The sequence below is a fragment of the Sesamum indicum genome, linkage group LG5 (assembly GCF_000512975.1).
Source record: "Sesamum indicum cultivar Zhongzhi No. 13 linkage group LG5, S_indicum_v1.0, whole genome shotgun sequence".
Classification (NCBI taxonomy): Eukaryota; Viridiplantae; Streptophyta; class Magnoliopsida; order Lamiales; family Pedaliaceae; genus Sesamum; species Sesamum indicum.
Genome location: NC_026149.1, coordinates 4,371,441 through 4,386,683, shown reverse-complemented (window position 1 = coordinate 4,386,683; position 15,243 = coordinate 4,371,441). Strand labels below are relative to the sequence as shown.

Genomic DNA, 15,243 nt, shown 5'->3' with positions numbered 1-15,243 from the left:
ATAACTGGACATGTCTCTGCCATGCTCTGCTGCTTTAAGACTTCTTGCATCCTTCATATCATGATTGTACGCCAAGTTGACTCTTTTGTTTTTACCTTCTTGCAGACAAATTCACTGTCCCATCATTTCTTGAGGCACTTGAAGATTCTGTTGCCAGAGCATCTGAATCTGGAGAGTCAGCACAAGGGAGCAAGGATTTAAAATCTCCGACTTTTCATGGTAGTGATAAAATGGACGAAGGTCATTAGTGTTGTATCAATAGTATTGGTTACAGCTGTTTGTTTATTTCCATGATTCATGCCAGTTGCTGATTATTTGATCCTGCTGTCGGTGCTATGTAACAACCAGACTTCGGTTTCTTTTGCTATATTACATTATATGGTTGTGTGGACAAATATATGATTACATTTCCAAAAGTGATTTTATCACTTGATCCTACATTTGGGCTAAATCCTTCTTTTAGATACTAATGATCAGATTTGTGTTAGAAATAGCTGCACTGTTTGGACTATTTTCCATTTTTTTTAGTCTTGTGGTCATTGGGCACACTAATGTTCATGAGGTTTACCTATATGAGTGAATGTTCCTTGAACTGTTCTCCAATATATGTTCGCCTAGGTGTGGTGCAAGTCTCCAGTTCAATGTGTTTTCTTGTCCCAGAAAGTATACAGTTGCGTACGATCGTTGGATAATTACTGTGTGTGGTGGGTGCACGCACTCATAAATGTCTGCTCTTTATATTTTAGAGTGAAGCTCATGGAAATTTGTTAGTTTTCTTACATAAGGGCTACAAAATGTGGAGTCTTGCCAGATCCCGCTTGAAAACCAAACTTCACATATCGATTCTTTTTTGTTCTCTTATTTATTTGGGTTGAAGTGATTCCATACATTTGGTTCAAGAAAAAGAAGTTGCCAGCAAGTATTTTCCTCTAGACTTCATCTTGAGATGGTTTGGTTTGGAACCTTTGGAAAGTGTAGATGAAAAAATGATCAAATTGCCGTACTAGTGGGGATGGTCATTAATCCCAAGATTTGCATCCACTATTAATTCAAATCGATCGCTCTTGTGCTTACATCGCAGGAACATTAGTGGATAATTCGATTTCTCTTCATTTACATAGTCTATTGACTCTATTCCTTCATGCCCACAGCACCTTGTTGAGGTAAACTCCAAGGGCCCATATGGGGAAAATGTTTCTGTAAGCAGAGTAGCTTATCATGCAGTTTCTGTTGAATACCCCTAGAATTTCCTGTGAAATCATAAAGATTGCACAATGCATATCTTTCATTACTCATGTAGTCTAAACATATTTGTGTAGCAACCTGCAGAAAAGACATCAAATTATAGAATACCTGTTGTGGAAAGTCTCCGTTCCCCATTTGGGAATTAATCAGCACTTTAGCAGCACGGTGCAGTGGATTGGGATCCCGCCTAGCCTACTCATTCCAATGTTAACAAGAATGAGAAAACTATTTGCTTTTTTTTTTTCATAAAGTCAATAGATAGCATTTGAAAACTTCTTGATCGCCTCGAAACCAGGAAGTGATAGTCTCCACCATCCATAATGTAGGACTTATCTCCTTAGTATAGATCACTCAAGACTTGTTTTACAGTGGGCTCACATTATGGATGGTGAAGATCATTCAAGACCTTGTGACTGGTTGGCACTCACGAACAAACGTGATAACATCTTTATTTCATAGTTTCTTGTAATGTCAATTTTCTTGCATGTTTTATGTGAGACTTACTTGCCCTGCTTCAAGAAGAGCCAGCATAGCCCATGCAGTGTTCACAATATGTGATTTGTTGTTCCTAATATTTGTGTATACCTGCTGTCATGCAACTGATAAGATTCTGAGTTCTTATTACATAATTCTATGGAACATGCAGATTGAAAGAGTTATATGCACATTTTCACCTTGTCTTGGCTTGAAAGATAGCTTTCTCCCCAGCCACCAGAAGGAAGCTGCTTTGACAGCAGAAAATCACATGCTTTTCTAACAGAGAGGCTGTTTTCATATGTCTTACCACCTGCAATTAGCCCTGTTATACCAAACCATGTCCCGTAGGTGTAGCATACTCCCCAAGATCCATACCTAATGATTGATCATTGTCCATGAATAAGTGAAATTTCAAAGGGTAGCACAGCGTATAAATTATCCCTCCCTATTGAATTTGATTAGCTGGTTTCTGCTGTTGGGCTAATGAGAGTATCAAGAATACACAAAAACAGTGGAACTTACCATGAGCCATCAGATAATTGTGTGCTTTCGATGAAGTTCAGTGCTTTCTTAATGCATGTCTGTATGTCTTTTCCTCGACATCCTGGATGCAGTCTGTTGAACATTTTCAAGCCTTGAATTGCTGCAGACGTGCACTCCGCATGCCTATGTAATATGGTTTATCAATCTCAGAAGTTTTAAAAGGATGGATCGACAAGCATATCTTGAAATAAACGACTTATGTGAGAAAGGTGTGAGTGTTGAAGTGAAGGGCTGAACTTACTGGTAGTCAATCATGATATCCCCGAATGTTTGTACCGGATTAATCATCTGTGCATGGATATACAATTGATTACTTTCAATACCTTCTCTGCTGTAAACAATGTTTGATTGTCTTTTAATTTTATTACCTCCAACCAAGCATAGGATCTTGTCAGCTCATATGATGCAAAGCCTCCACTACTATTCTGCGACATCAGATGAAGAGAAATGTGGAATTGCTCTGTTATGTTGCAGTAATATTTGGTAAGAACTTCGCTTTTTCATAGTTAGAGATGACACCTGAAGGGATAAAATCAAGTCAACTGCATTGTAGAGCTTATCTGGCTCTAATGCTTCTCCAGCAACCTCGGGTGGTAAAAGCGACAGTATAAGTGCTGTCTGCATGTGTGGAAGCAATTAAAACGAGAAACATTCTATATTTCCTAATGCCGTATTACATAGAACCATAGGAACAGAATACCAGGTATGAATGTCTGTGTTAGAAATAACAAGTTTATTAGGAATATCAAACCTTTAGGCCTTCTGCTGTACAATCTAACGCTGGCCATCCGTTGTCTGCAGTGGAAAAGGGCCAGCCACCTTTTGAGCCGTGGCGATACCAAGAACCAGGAGTTCCTGGACTGTCATTTCTCAACTTCATCAAAACAAGGAAAAAGACTTGAGATTTTGGTACATGGTGATAGTAAAAGTAATAGGAATAAATACATATTCACACCCCACGAAACTTGTTACATGCTTAAATCACAAGGGATGTTAGGGTAACTTCTCTGAAAAATATATTGCACCATCCTACCTGTGACTTTTTTATGAACTCATGAGCCCTTTTAAGCGTCGAACCATATTCATGAGGAAGGTTGGTTCCCACTATTGCTTGAACAGCCAAAGTTACATCCCACAACTGACTCCCATTATATCCCTGCCGTTCATTTATCCATATAAAACTCCAGAAACTTGCTTGGAGATAGGAAAAATGGTATGGAAAAGCAAAGATTATTTGTTTTTTATCCAAGAACCTTCATCTTCATTCCATCTTCAGCTACCCATAGGTAATCCTTTATTCTTGAAAGATGTCGTTTGACTGCCATTGAACTCGGATTATTGATCCAGCAGCATAGCATGTTGAGTACCTGTTTTGCCATAGTATGAATAGTATATTCATAGGCATTGCTGCCGTAGAAGTAGCAGACAGTCAGCTAACAAAAGACTGATGAGAAAGAACAAAGATGAATACCTTATCTACAGCTCCGAGGCAGAGGTAATTGGTGTTTACATCCTCGTATTGGATGTGTTTCATCACTGTGCTTAGTGCTCTATGCCTCAGCTTAGACAAAGGCCATTGCATGAGAAGAGGTTCAACAAACTTGTGCAGACATTTCCATAGAATGTCTTGTAATAGTGGATGTGGGAAGTATAAATCCTCCTGCGAGGAGATGGGCTATAGTCGTCAGTACTATACAGTATATCACTTTACCAAAAAAATTGTGCAGGCTTATTAAGATGTTGAAAGTCGCATCAGAGAAGTGTTGCCTTAGAACATTGGTTTCTGGCCAAATCCCAGTCAATCTGATGGTAGGATTGAGCATACAGCTCTTTCCGAAGTGAGAGAATAATATCAGTAATTGGCCCGACAAATCTCTTCCCGTATAAATACGACATGGGAAGGTACACCATCCGACAGTGACACCACATACGCCCTGCGTCAATTGCATCAACATACAAATATCATTTTCATTACAAAAATACTATATACGCTTGTATATGTAAAGTGGAATAAGATGATACACTCATTTAAAGTGTATGTTCTGTACTGTTTGATGACAACTATTTTAGCTCTATTCAAGTATTATTGAGCAACATAGCAAAAAATGAACCTGGATGGATTGGAAGAAAGTATGGAAGAAGCCATAACTCTGGGGGCAGAGGATTATTGCCCTCCCATTCGTACACCCCAAGTACCTATACGTTGTTGGAAGACTTGAAAACGGGGACTTTCAGTGTGTGTGTTATGTGTGTTTGCGACGATGCATGAAGAGACTGTATTTACCGATAGCCAAAACTTTCCCCAGGAAGGAGTATAGGTGGCACCGCCACGTTCAAGAATCCATGTTCTAGCTTTGTGCATGGCTCCATCTCCACCGTCCGCTCCTTCTCCTAGAAGCCGCAAGCTGACATAATTGAGGGCCGTGCAAAACATGCTGCTGCGCCCTTCTATATGCAATCCCCAGCCTCCGTCAGGATTCTACAGCTTGATTATATAAGCACATCAACATTGACAACAAGAGTAGTTGTTTAACTTAACCAAATATCCAGAATGTAATAAAACAGGAAGAACTACCTGATGGTTATAGAGATAACGACGTATCTCTTTCTGATGTTCTTCTGGGAGGATAGTGTTCAGAGAGTCCATTATCGACAAGGCTATAATCTGCATAGTTACATTAAGAGCATTATAAAATGGCCTCAAGTTGTTTCTATTGATTTGAAATATGGCCTTTTTTGGTACTTCTCATTTTCGCCTTAGTCATAGCATTAACTTGCACAAATTCAGATGATAGAAAAGAGTTCTTACCAGGCCTGGCAGAAGAAACAAAGGGCCACCATAATCACCAGGCCAGTGCCCATCCTCAGCTTGAAGACTAGAGTAAAATCTCATCGCTCGTTTCAGTGTAATCACCGTTGTTTCCTCAGTTATCTCTTCTTCACTATCCACCTTCACCTGCGGCAACTCTACTTCACTAGGATTCTCCTTCGCAAACTACAAAAGTCATCGAAAACTTACCAAGAATCCTCAAACTTCACACCAAGATAACACAGTTAAGCCATTTGCTGTCACCTGAATCCTCATTAGGAGATCAGAACTGTGTTTCGTCTCATTCCGGCTGGCCTTAAAGTTGGAACGAGCCTTTTCTACCAGCGCTCGTTCTTCTGCTGTTCCAGCAGTTGGATCAAATTCCCAAAACTGTCGTCCAGTGTGATCATTCGAGTTTTTCAGCCATGCATCATTCCCTTCAGACAGTCTCAGCCTCCACATTTTCTTCTACTTTGTTTCTGTTACCTAATTCTAGCCTTGACAATAATCCCGCCAAAAAAGTAAAGTGGTCTGAATATCTTGATGAGAAACTCCAGATAACTCCAAATTAACACTAAAACTCGAGTTGTGCAAGTTAGTTCCTCCTCGTGCACTAATTATGATCTTTCAAGATTTCTGCCAACACATGTTTTCAAGTTACAAGAAATTAGGCAGCTCGTCACCGTCATAATATTCATCATTCATTGCTGCCGCGCAGCATCGGGAACCTTTCGGACAAGTAAGGCTTAAATGCAATATTCATCAGAAGCAAATAATTTCTACTCGCTATTCTAAAAAAATGAAAGATTAGACGCTAAAATACGAAAATAAGATATTAAATTGTATTTAATCCTGGCAAGTAATTCAAGAAAATTTGGCAATTTTAATGGGGCCCACGTTGGTGTATTCAAGAAAATTTGGCAATTTTGTTTCATTTTGTTTTGCAGGGGAAGGTGTATTCATAATTTCCTAAACAATAACGACTGTTCATAATTATGATAAATTTTAGAAAAAATAGTTATAATTTACCATATATATATATATGTATTTATCTATAATCTATAAATATTATAAAAGTATGAATGGTTCAAAAAACTTCTCATTGTATGTAAAATTATAAATATATCCCTAATTTTAATGTTTGTCTAATAACAAACAGCTTCCGTTACGTTTCAATCTAATTTTTCTGGTTAACTGATAAGTTATATGACTAAAAATATTCACTGCAATAAATAGAAAAAATATATCAATTATATATTTATGTTAATATTTGACTAATATGAATATTAATATGATTTTCAATTCAAAAATTAGATAATAGTTTGTCAATGTTTTATTTTTGTTAAAAAAAATATGTATGAAATGTTTATTTGGAGTTAAACTAATGTATATTATGAAAGTATTTTAAGAATATTTAAATACAAAACATGTCAAGAAATAGCAATTTTATTTTATTCTAAAGGTATCACATCCTTTTCTATCATTTTACCAATAAAAGACCTCATTATTCCAAACTCTTTGATATCTTATAAGATGCGAAAATATCTTATAAGTTTCAATACTGATCCAGATCATAGATCGTCAACTATCTCGCACCTTCGAAAAGGTTTGGAACCTGAGAAAAAAGAATAGATCGTTAAGCTTGCTGGGAGGTCCCTAGTTCAGACCTTCTAATGCCTAAATCAGTGAAGGTGTTCGAGATAGAGGAAGCGATCTAAATGAAAACTCAAAGCGAACTTAAAGAGATCTAGTTCGGGTTTTTGGTATCATAAATGTCTTACCTCAAATGAGCTGTAAATTAGGTATTTATAATGTCTATGGGTCCACCAATTTGTTTAAAGAGGTAAACTTGCATTGTACGATCCTACCTAGTAGATCAGGCAAATCAACGATTCCCAACAATGGGTTCTCTGAGTCAGGTTGCTGCTTGACCCGAATCGATGGCTTCTCTTAGTTGGGTCGCGGGTCTGCGTCGCTACCCGACCCGGATCGAGAGTGCAGATCTCAAGCATAACTCTGTAATAGACACCAACTTTTAAGGGTATTTATGCCATTTTTTATGTGAGTATGATATACTCCTATCAAACATCTTATTTTATCCAAATATTTTAGAAGTTTATTTTTAAAATAAAATCCAATATTTTATGAGATATAAGAAATTATAAGATATTTTACAAAAGTTTAGCAAAACACCCTCTAGATGCGATAGATGCTTCGATATTGATAAATCTTGACTAAGTATCTTATTAGATAGATATTAGGGTAGCTTATTAAGATGTTTGGGCATTCTTGACTTATCAATTAGGTACGATGGCTATATTTTTCACTGATTTATGAAATAAATACACTGGAAAATTTCATTGAATTTGACCTTGATCGTAAGTCGAGGTGGGGGATCACCACAAAAATAAATGAACTTTTCACTGCATTATAAATCACTAAATCTAGAAAATTATGAGAAATTAATATTATTATTTATAATTAAATAAAACAAACCAAATTTAAATTTTTACCACGATTAATCAATATTATTCGCCATGGTTTTTAGCTATAGCCACAACATTTGCTATATTTTAACCATGGCTAATGTTCGGCTACACTTGCAAAAACAACTATCAGTGGTTGTTGCGAAGCCATGGTTGATTTTTATTTGCCACGATTTTCTTCTTTTGACTATAGTAATTAACAGTAGTAGAAATTCAAACATTTTCTAGTGGATACTTAATTTAGTAAAATTGGAGGGCCGTGTATTTAGAATAGTGGCTTGATTATTTGACCGGTTGAGATTCGCTGATCAAAAATATGATCAGATGGGCTGTTGAGAAGTTCAAAGAGAATAAAACTGTTTTTAGTAAGGACAGATTTTCATAAAACTTTCAAACGTATTTTGGGATGTCTGGTTTCAAATATTGGTGCAGATTTCAAATTTTGGGATGTCTGATCATTGCATTAGCAAGTGTTTTGGCCTGTAGAAGAACTTGTGATGTGATGTGATGTTCAAGTGAAAATTGAGAAAACAAGTTAAGAGTAAAAGTTTCTAAGGCATCCTCTTATAACATATGTGGTGGGAGTTTGATCCCAGTCTTGGCTCTCCTCGAGAGGTGGCTGAGATTGAGAAGTCTTCCTCTGATATTTTAATCAGATTTTAAGAAAAATATTACATCCAATGTACATATGGCATCTTAGAGCAAGATGGATAAAATATATCATTTGCAGCGCATGTAATGTTTCTTTAATAGAAAAATTGACTGAAAAATGATCATGTAGACAAAGTGTAAAATTAACAAAATTGAAATGATGAATTAACACATAAAAAAAAATGTTTAGATGACAGTGTATAAATGAGCATAATTCGGATGCAAAATGTATTTATCCTAGTGAATATTAATCCAGAAAAGTATTCTAAAATTATAATTTATAATCTAAAATAATATTTTAGCCAATTCAGCACAATAATTCGGAGTGGAGAATTCGTATCTTCGACTCCATTATAAATATGAAACCTACTAATCTTATAAAAAAAAAAATAGCGATTCAAATGTTTCAACAAAAAAGTTTTGCGGCTCAAAACACAATTAGCTGTATCCAAAAGTAGCACGACAGACCTTTGATGATTTAGAGAGTTGTGTGCATGTTAGAATAACACACTGATTGCTTTCTCTTAACGGACAAAAAATCAGCTTTCTTATTACTGAAAATAAGGTTGGGAAAAAGGTTCCTGTAGTGACAAAATGGAATGCAAAGGTACAGACGCTTTAGTTTCAAGATAGAGTACAATGTCTTAACTGAAGGCTTCAACGTCCATCGGAGGATAATCTCTCAACCACCACAGAATCTGGAGAAGGATCATAAAGGTCGCACTCCTTCGGAGGCTCACTTTTACTCCTTGCATTTCCCGGTTTACTCTTCACAGGCACAGCTTCTCTTTCACTCTCGCTTTTGAGCCGGTCCCTTTCATTGGGTGTATCCGGCAGGCGTTTTGGGACTTCGTAAAGGGTTACACAGCCGCTTCCATTCTGTGGAGCTGCCTCTCCGTGGCTTGCTTCTTGTGTTACAAGGGGTTCAAGAATCTCAATTACCTGGCTCATGACGGGCCTCCCTTTTGGGTTTTGGCTGAGACATTGATATGCGAGATTGGCTACCTTCATGAGGATTTTAGTCGAGTACTGGCCTTCGATTCTTGGATCCAGTATTCTCACGAGCTTCTTGCTGTGGTTCAGGATCGGCCGTGCCCACTCAACAAGGTTATGCTCTCGGCTAGGCCTGCTCTTATCCATTGCTCGCCTTCCGATGAGCATCTCGAGCAAAACAACTCCAAAGCCATAAACATCACTTCTTGCTGTCAGATGTCCTGGAACAAACGACGAAACAGATAAATGAAAGAGCATTTACAGGCTTAGATTTCTAAAAGCGTTCGGCAGCTCGCCAAATGTTCATGAGAGTAGGAGAATAAATGACTAAAAAAATTGGCATACTCTACCAAGGAAGAATACTACTTGAGCATTTTTTATGAGACATATAACAGGTTTCTGTATGATACCAGATATTATTAACCATAACTGCTTCAGACATGAAGTGCGATACAAGTCCACTATCATAAGACTCACCAGTCATGACATACTCAGGAGCAGCATAACCATAGGTACCCATAACCCGGGTCGACACATGAGTTTGATCTCCTGTGGGGCCTACCCTTGCCAGTCCAAAATCAGAAAGCTTTGCATTAAAATCCTGCGGAATTTCTTCTCACTTTAGACATAGAAAGAACCATGCAAACTTAAAATGGTATTCACATAACCAAAGAAACATCATAGATATTAATAACAAATAGAATCATGATAAGGTTTTTCTGTTTAACAAACATCATTTTATTGTTCCATTGTTACGGAATTTCTGCATATAATGGAGCTTAACTAACCGCATCTAACAAAATGTTTGAAGTCTTGAAATCCCTGTATATAATGGGTTTCTCCACACCATGAAGAAAAGCAAGGCCTCTTGCAGCATCCAAAGCAATTTTCAATCTTTTCTGCCATGTTAAAGTAGCACGTACTCCTGGAAGAAATAAACATGTAAAAAGTTAGAAGAGATTCAGGGTCAAAGAACTAGTTTACTTCAGGCAACATCAATTGCTTTGGTGGCTTATATGGGCTATATTCAGCAAAATGATCTAGACATGAAACAGCCTTCCCAAACATCTCCTTCCTTGTACTGTTTGCACAACAAGCATTAGTTTCTGTTCATAGTAAATTTATTACATCATCTTTCTTGTCATATTAAGTTAATAGAAACTCAAATCTTCAATTTCTGAAACGATCATGTTGATGATAGATCTCCTGTCAGTCATTGACGATCTGAACCTTAGATGTCCATGTACGGCAATTGTTACAAGAAACTCAGGTGATGTAAATAGAAGGATGGTAATTTTTACTTGCATAATAACCATTCTCTACCACTTGCACAGAGAAATATAGGCTTTGCTACTCACTTAAGAAGAGGTGTTTCTCCAAGCTCCCAGATGCCATATATTCATAGACCAACAGCCTATGGTCACCCTCACAGCAATAGCCAATCAGTTTCACCAGATTCGAGTGTCGCAATTGCCCTAAATAATTGACTTCCGCCTGCAAGTAAATACCTAAATGGTGAGCAAATGTCTACCCATCCTGCAGTTCAAGACCTTCAGTATATTTCCAATGGATCATAGACAAAAGGTCTTGCTTGCAAACATTGCAATGTGGAGTTAAAAAAATAATCCATCATAAGCAACAAACACCACATAGCAATCACCCGATTCAGTCTTATCACAGTTAAAACTTAAAAGCTAGATCCTGCTTGCATAAAACACAGGTGGGGCATGATTTTTAGTAGTTATTATGTATTATGTTCTTCCCCCTTTAAATTAGGCAATTAACAAAAGCGTTTGGACTATGGAGCGCATAACAAAACGGAAGCAGGTAATCTGTTTTCCATAAAAGAAAGGTAGACAATTTAGTCACCAGCTTCTTCTGGAGAAGGTACCAAAAGTTTTGCTAGCACAATCGCGTCATTCACTTTTCAGAAAATCGCACAAAATCATGTGACTATTACATGTGAGCTCTTTGGTCTAAGTCATATTAATCTCTTCGCACTAGTGCTAAACATAGCCAGAAATCATAACTCTACTCACTGCATTCAAACTGAGATGGGGGAAGTTCGAAGGCAAATTGTCTACCGCTCTAATTCTAGAGATACAAGTATAGAATATCAAATTCTAACAGGGAAAGAAAGAAGGAAAAATATCAGAATTTTAAAAATCCTTTAGATTGTTCAACTAACATTATTCACAAAAGATTACCAGCCATTCTCGGTCCCCTTGTAAACCTTCGGGATCAAGCTCTTTGATGGCAACTTGAGTTGTCTTATAACCTGACCTCACATTATCATCTATAACTCCTTTATAGACGATTCCAAAACCACCCTCGCCAAGAACTTGATCTGGTCGAAAGTGCTTGGTCGCCAACTTCATCTCCTCATATGTGAAGATATCAAGATCACCATTCCCAGGACTTTGCCTTAGATCCTTTACATTTTTGGGAATTATCACAATCGTATTCGAATTCACAGACCCCGCTTTCGAGGGAGATGTAGACTCTCCACGTACACCTGAGAATGTGAAACAAAAGAAATCAACACTGAGATTAGAAGCTCCATGTTTCTACGAATCTGCACTTCAACCATGTTTTCCACCAGAACGGTGAGTTCCTTTCTTGACAAGACTACAAAATGCATACATGACAACAAAAAGGTCCAGAATGGTGCTTTAAGTAAAGAAAGGTAATAAATTTGTCACTGAGAAAGGGAAATAATCTATCCTTTCGCCATAATAACTACGAAAACACTCGTAGAACCGCAGCCCAATTGGGATATTGATGAATTCTTTCTGAAATTCCCATTTCTAATATTATAGGTTTAACAGCTTACCAGAATCACCACAGTTTAATCCATCTTAAGATCCAGTTACACTCATCAACTCTTCTAACTAACAGCATCACTTTGGCAGTGACAACTACACCATGTCACTCATGCCATCTTCGATTTCAGATTAAAACCTCAAACGCATCGAATACAAGAAACATAATTGGCCAACCTTCAGAAAATCTCAAAAGCTTCTCCACACCAAGATTACACAATTTCCACAGTGTACTAAAAAAAGTGGGACTCACACATAAACCAACAAATTTCCTTTCGCAACACGAAGAGAAAGAACGCGAACTTAAACAAAAGAAAAACAAACTATTAAGATCACAAACCAATGTCAGTACATAAAATCAGTACCAGGTCTACTGCTCGAAGATTTGTTCTGCGTTTGCAGATGTTCATCTTCCTCAACACTGAGACAAGAACCCATTTTTTCTCCACCCAACTTCACCAGATTCACATTTCAACTTCCACGATTTCCACAGAAATCACTGCAAACATCACTAATACAGTTATTACAACACTGTCAGTCCACAAAATACAAAATACAAAAAAAAAAAAAAAAAAAACATGCCAGCAACAAACCTTCGGTAGACCGAAAACCAAAATGGGTCGGCGGAAATGGGAAAGAACACACCGGAATCTGATCTGGGTCGCCGGAATATTATCAAATAATAGAATGCAGTTGCATAAAAATCATACAAGAGTGAGTTGGAGACACTGACTGAAAGGGTATTTGAGGGAGGAAGAAAGTGATATTTTTGATTGTAACGTTGTTCTTGGAATGTATTTAGGGAGAGTCAAATATCATTTCGCTGTGACGAAAATTCCGAAACCAAAGCAATGATTTGGGCCCATAGCCTACCAACGCCATTTGCTTTTACCAAAATACCCTTCCTTATTTTGTCCAAATAATACAATTTTCAGGTTAAATTCAAATTACGCCCAAGTAAAAATCAAAATAGGTACAAAATCCTTCTAAACTATAAAAAAAAGAACAAGACACCTTAACGTTTTGGGGGAAAAAAGAAAGTAATTTACATAAATAAAATTGGATGATAAATATTTGTAGGGGTAAAGAGGTATGGGATATGACCTTGAAAGACAACATAGAAGATGTCTTAAAATTGAAGAGTTTACTAGACAGTTCAGCTGAATGGCGTATCAGGTATTCAAGTTGGAAAAAATATGAGGCCTCTTAGTGGAAAAAATTATGAGGAATCTAAACTAGGTAATATACAAGATATTCCTGTCAGAAATAATATGAAACTTTCTAGTTGAAAAGATTACAAGGTGACTTAATTGAATAGCGGATGAAGTACCCTTCCAGGATAATAAATGAAGTGCCCTAGTGGGAAAGATAGGAGGCTCCCAGCTAAAGAAGTTACAGCCTACAGGGGACTCAATTGGACGGCATCCAAAGTACTTTTGATGAAAAGAATACCAGATAGCATAGCCGGAAAGAAATACGTTCACCGTGCGGAAAGGAAAGCAGGCTAGCTACTGAGATTTCAAATTGGGCAATAAGAACAAGTCCCATCAAGTCTAAGTTTGAGTGGAGACCTCATCTGATAAGTGGAACTAAAAAACATTATTTCTGTAGATCAGATAAAGAGTTTCTACAAGAACAAGTATAAAGGAAGATCCCCTAAAAATATTTGCAAGGTTCATCAGATATAAGGTCTATAAATAACCTATCAGACAATGGAGTAAAGGCAAAATACAAAAATAACTAGTTACATCAAAATACTCTTTTATATTATTTTATCCTTAAATTGTTTATTTCTTACATCATCAAATATGAAAGTATATTGACAGTTAAAAGATAGCGTAGATCATTTGAAATAAATAAGTAGTTTTATACTAATACAAATATTTAAACGTATATTTGGTGTTGTGGTGCCACAAAACCAACAGTTGTGAGTAAGAATTGACTTCTTTTTTTTATATTAGTATATATATTGTCTATTCTACCCTTATTTATCGATTGGTTATCTTGGCACGCAGTACTTACGAGTATATAATCAGATAAACACGACACAAGTTTTCAAAATAAATAATCATTATATGATTAAAAGAGGATTAAGCGATTAACATAAGTAAAGCTGAAAAATAAATATCGTAGTATATTAGCTGTTAAAAGATGACATAAACCATTTGAAATAAATAAATAGTTATGCTGATATAAATATTTAAAAGTATAATTTATATCTTAAACTTTAGTACTGTGGTGTCACAAATCACCAATTATGAGTGAGAATATAGATTTATTTTTTTTTATTAATATAGATTGTAAGAGTTCAAATATTCAACTAGCATTTAATTTTATTTCCTTTTAAACTCCAACAATTCTCATTTTTTTGGCCTATTTTGAACTGAAGAGAAAATAAAATTATGTACTAATTAAGACTTGATTAGTAGTTGCTAGAAAAATAGTAAAAAAAAAAAAAAGGAATTAGTTTTATGTAAATGAAATTAGATTTTTTTTCCCAAAAATGTAACTAATTTTTTTTTATTATTCAAAATTCAATAGTGGAAAATACAGCATATGAAATAGGAGGGCAGTTTTGGAATTTGGCGCACAAGTTGTGGAAAGCTATTGTTGTATGCATTTGTTTGCTTTCGCAAATCAACGGTTGACCGGATCGTTTACGCGCTTCGAACCTGTACCACACGCTTCAACGGTTTCTTTCTAGTATTTTTTGACTTGTGATTGCCCTTTTCTTTATTATTTTTAAATAATAAATATTAATATAATTATAATTATAATTTATTATTTTTTAGCACATTTCATAAAACTTGCACTCTCTCGCTCAACTATTTATTTTTTATTTTTTCCCTAGTCAAACTTAGCCAATTTTCTATGTGCATTTTAAAGGGACAGCGTTTACTTTTTTGTGGCGAGGATAAGAGGGTGTTTTTGTTAAGCTTATAAGCTTTTCAAAATATTTTATAAGGTATTTAAGAGTTTATAGATTTTAATAAAGTGTTTGACTATTTTTTTTAATAGCTTTTACTTTTTTTTTTTGTTTTGTTTTTGTGGGAGTAAATTATATATTAAGTAATAGTAAAAGTTGAGATTGTTTAAAAAATTACAAAAATAAAAAAAAAAAAAAAGTTGAAGTTTGAGCATTTTGAAAAATAATTTAATATTTATAGAAGTTAATACTGATTTAAATTATAGAAGTTGGTAGGGAGCTACTTATAAC

General features: G+C 36.0%; 3 protein-coding genes across 7 annotated transcripts in view; 1 reads left to right on the top strand and 2 right to left on the bottom strand.

The window, feature by feature from the left end:
• The window catches only part of LOC105161991 (26S proteasome regulatory subunit RPN13), a 4,546-nt gene extending 4,084 nt beyond the window's left edge, over positions 1 to 462 (top strand). For all 3 annotated transcript variants that reach the window (XM_011079887.2, XM_011079889.2, XM_011079888.2), the window contains exon 14: positions 106 to 462. In XM_011079887.2, the coding sequence (XP_011078189.1) occupies positions 106 to 248 (143 nt within the window). In that variant the 3' untranslated portion in view covers positions 249 to 462. The remainder of the gene's footprint in view (positions 1 to 105) is intronic.
• Positions 840 to 5,620, bottom strand: LOC105161989 (cycloartenol synthase-like). 2 transcript variants are annotated; one of them, XM_011079884.2, is made up of 18 exons: positions 5,339 to 5,620; positions 5,075 to 5,260; positions 4,841 to 4,930; positions 4,550 to 4,744; positions 4,377 to 4,461; positions 4,033 to 4,199; positions 3,737 to 3,925; positions 3,519 to 3,632; positions 3,299 to 3,421; positions 3,017 to 3,139; positions 2,785 to 2,883; positions 2,634 to 2,690; positions 2,507 to 2,553; positions 2,245 to 2,388; positions 1,920 to 2,097; positions 1,750 to 1,833; positions 1,354 to 1,437; positions 840 to 1,250 (listed from the first exon to the last, which is right to left on the bottom strand). In XM_011079884.2, exons 1-18 carry the CDS (start codon positions 5,534 to 5,536, stop codon positions 1,140 to 1,142), a joined length of 2,274 nt encoding a protein of 757 aa, XP_011078186.1. In that variant the 5' UTR covers positions 5,537 to 5,620; the 3' UTR covers positions 840 to 1,139. The 2 variants fall into 2 exon arrangements, with proteins under 2 accessions (XP_011078186.1, XP_011078187.1); XM_011079885.2 differs by having other exon boundaries at positions 841 to 1,250; positions 1,750 to 1,830.
• On the bottom strand, positions 8,736 to 12,815 carry LOC105161988 (probable serine/threonine-protein kinase PBL17). 2 transcript variants are annotated; one of them, XM_011079882.2, is made up of 7 exons: positions 12,620 to 12,815; positions 12,392 to 12,537; positions 11,412 to 11,719; positions 10,563 to 10,698; positions 9,993 to 10,129; positions 9,682 to 9,805; positions 8,736 to 9,425 (listed from the first exon to the last, which is right to left on the bottom strand). In XM_011079882.2, the coding sequence occupies exons 2-7, from the start codon at positions 12,462 to 12,464 to the stop codon at positions 8,869 to 8,871; spliced, it is 1,335 nt and encodes a 444-aa protein (XP_011078184.1). In that variant the 5' UTR covers positions 12,465 to 12,537; positions 12,620 to 12,815; the 3' UTR covers positions 8,736 to 8,868. The 2 variants fall into 2 exon arrangements, with proteins under 2 accessions (XP_011078184.1, XP_011078185.1); XM_011079883.2 differs by having other exon boundaries at positions 12,392 to 12,525.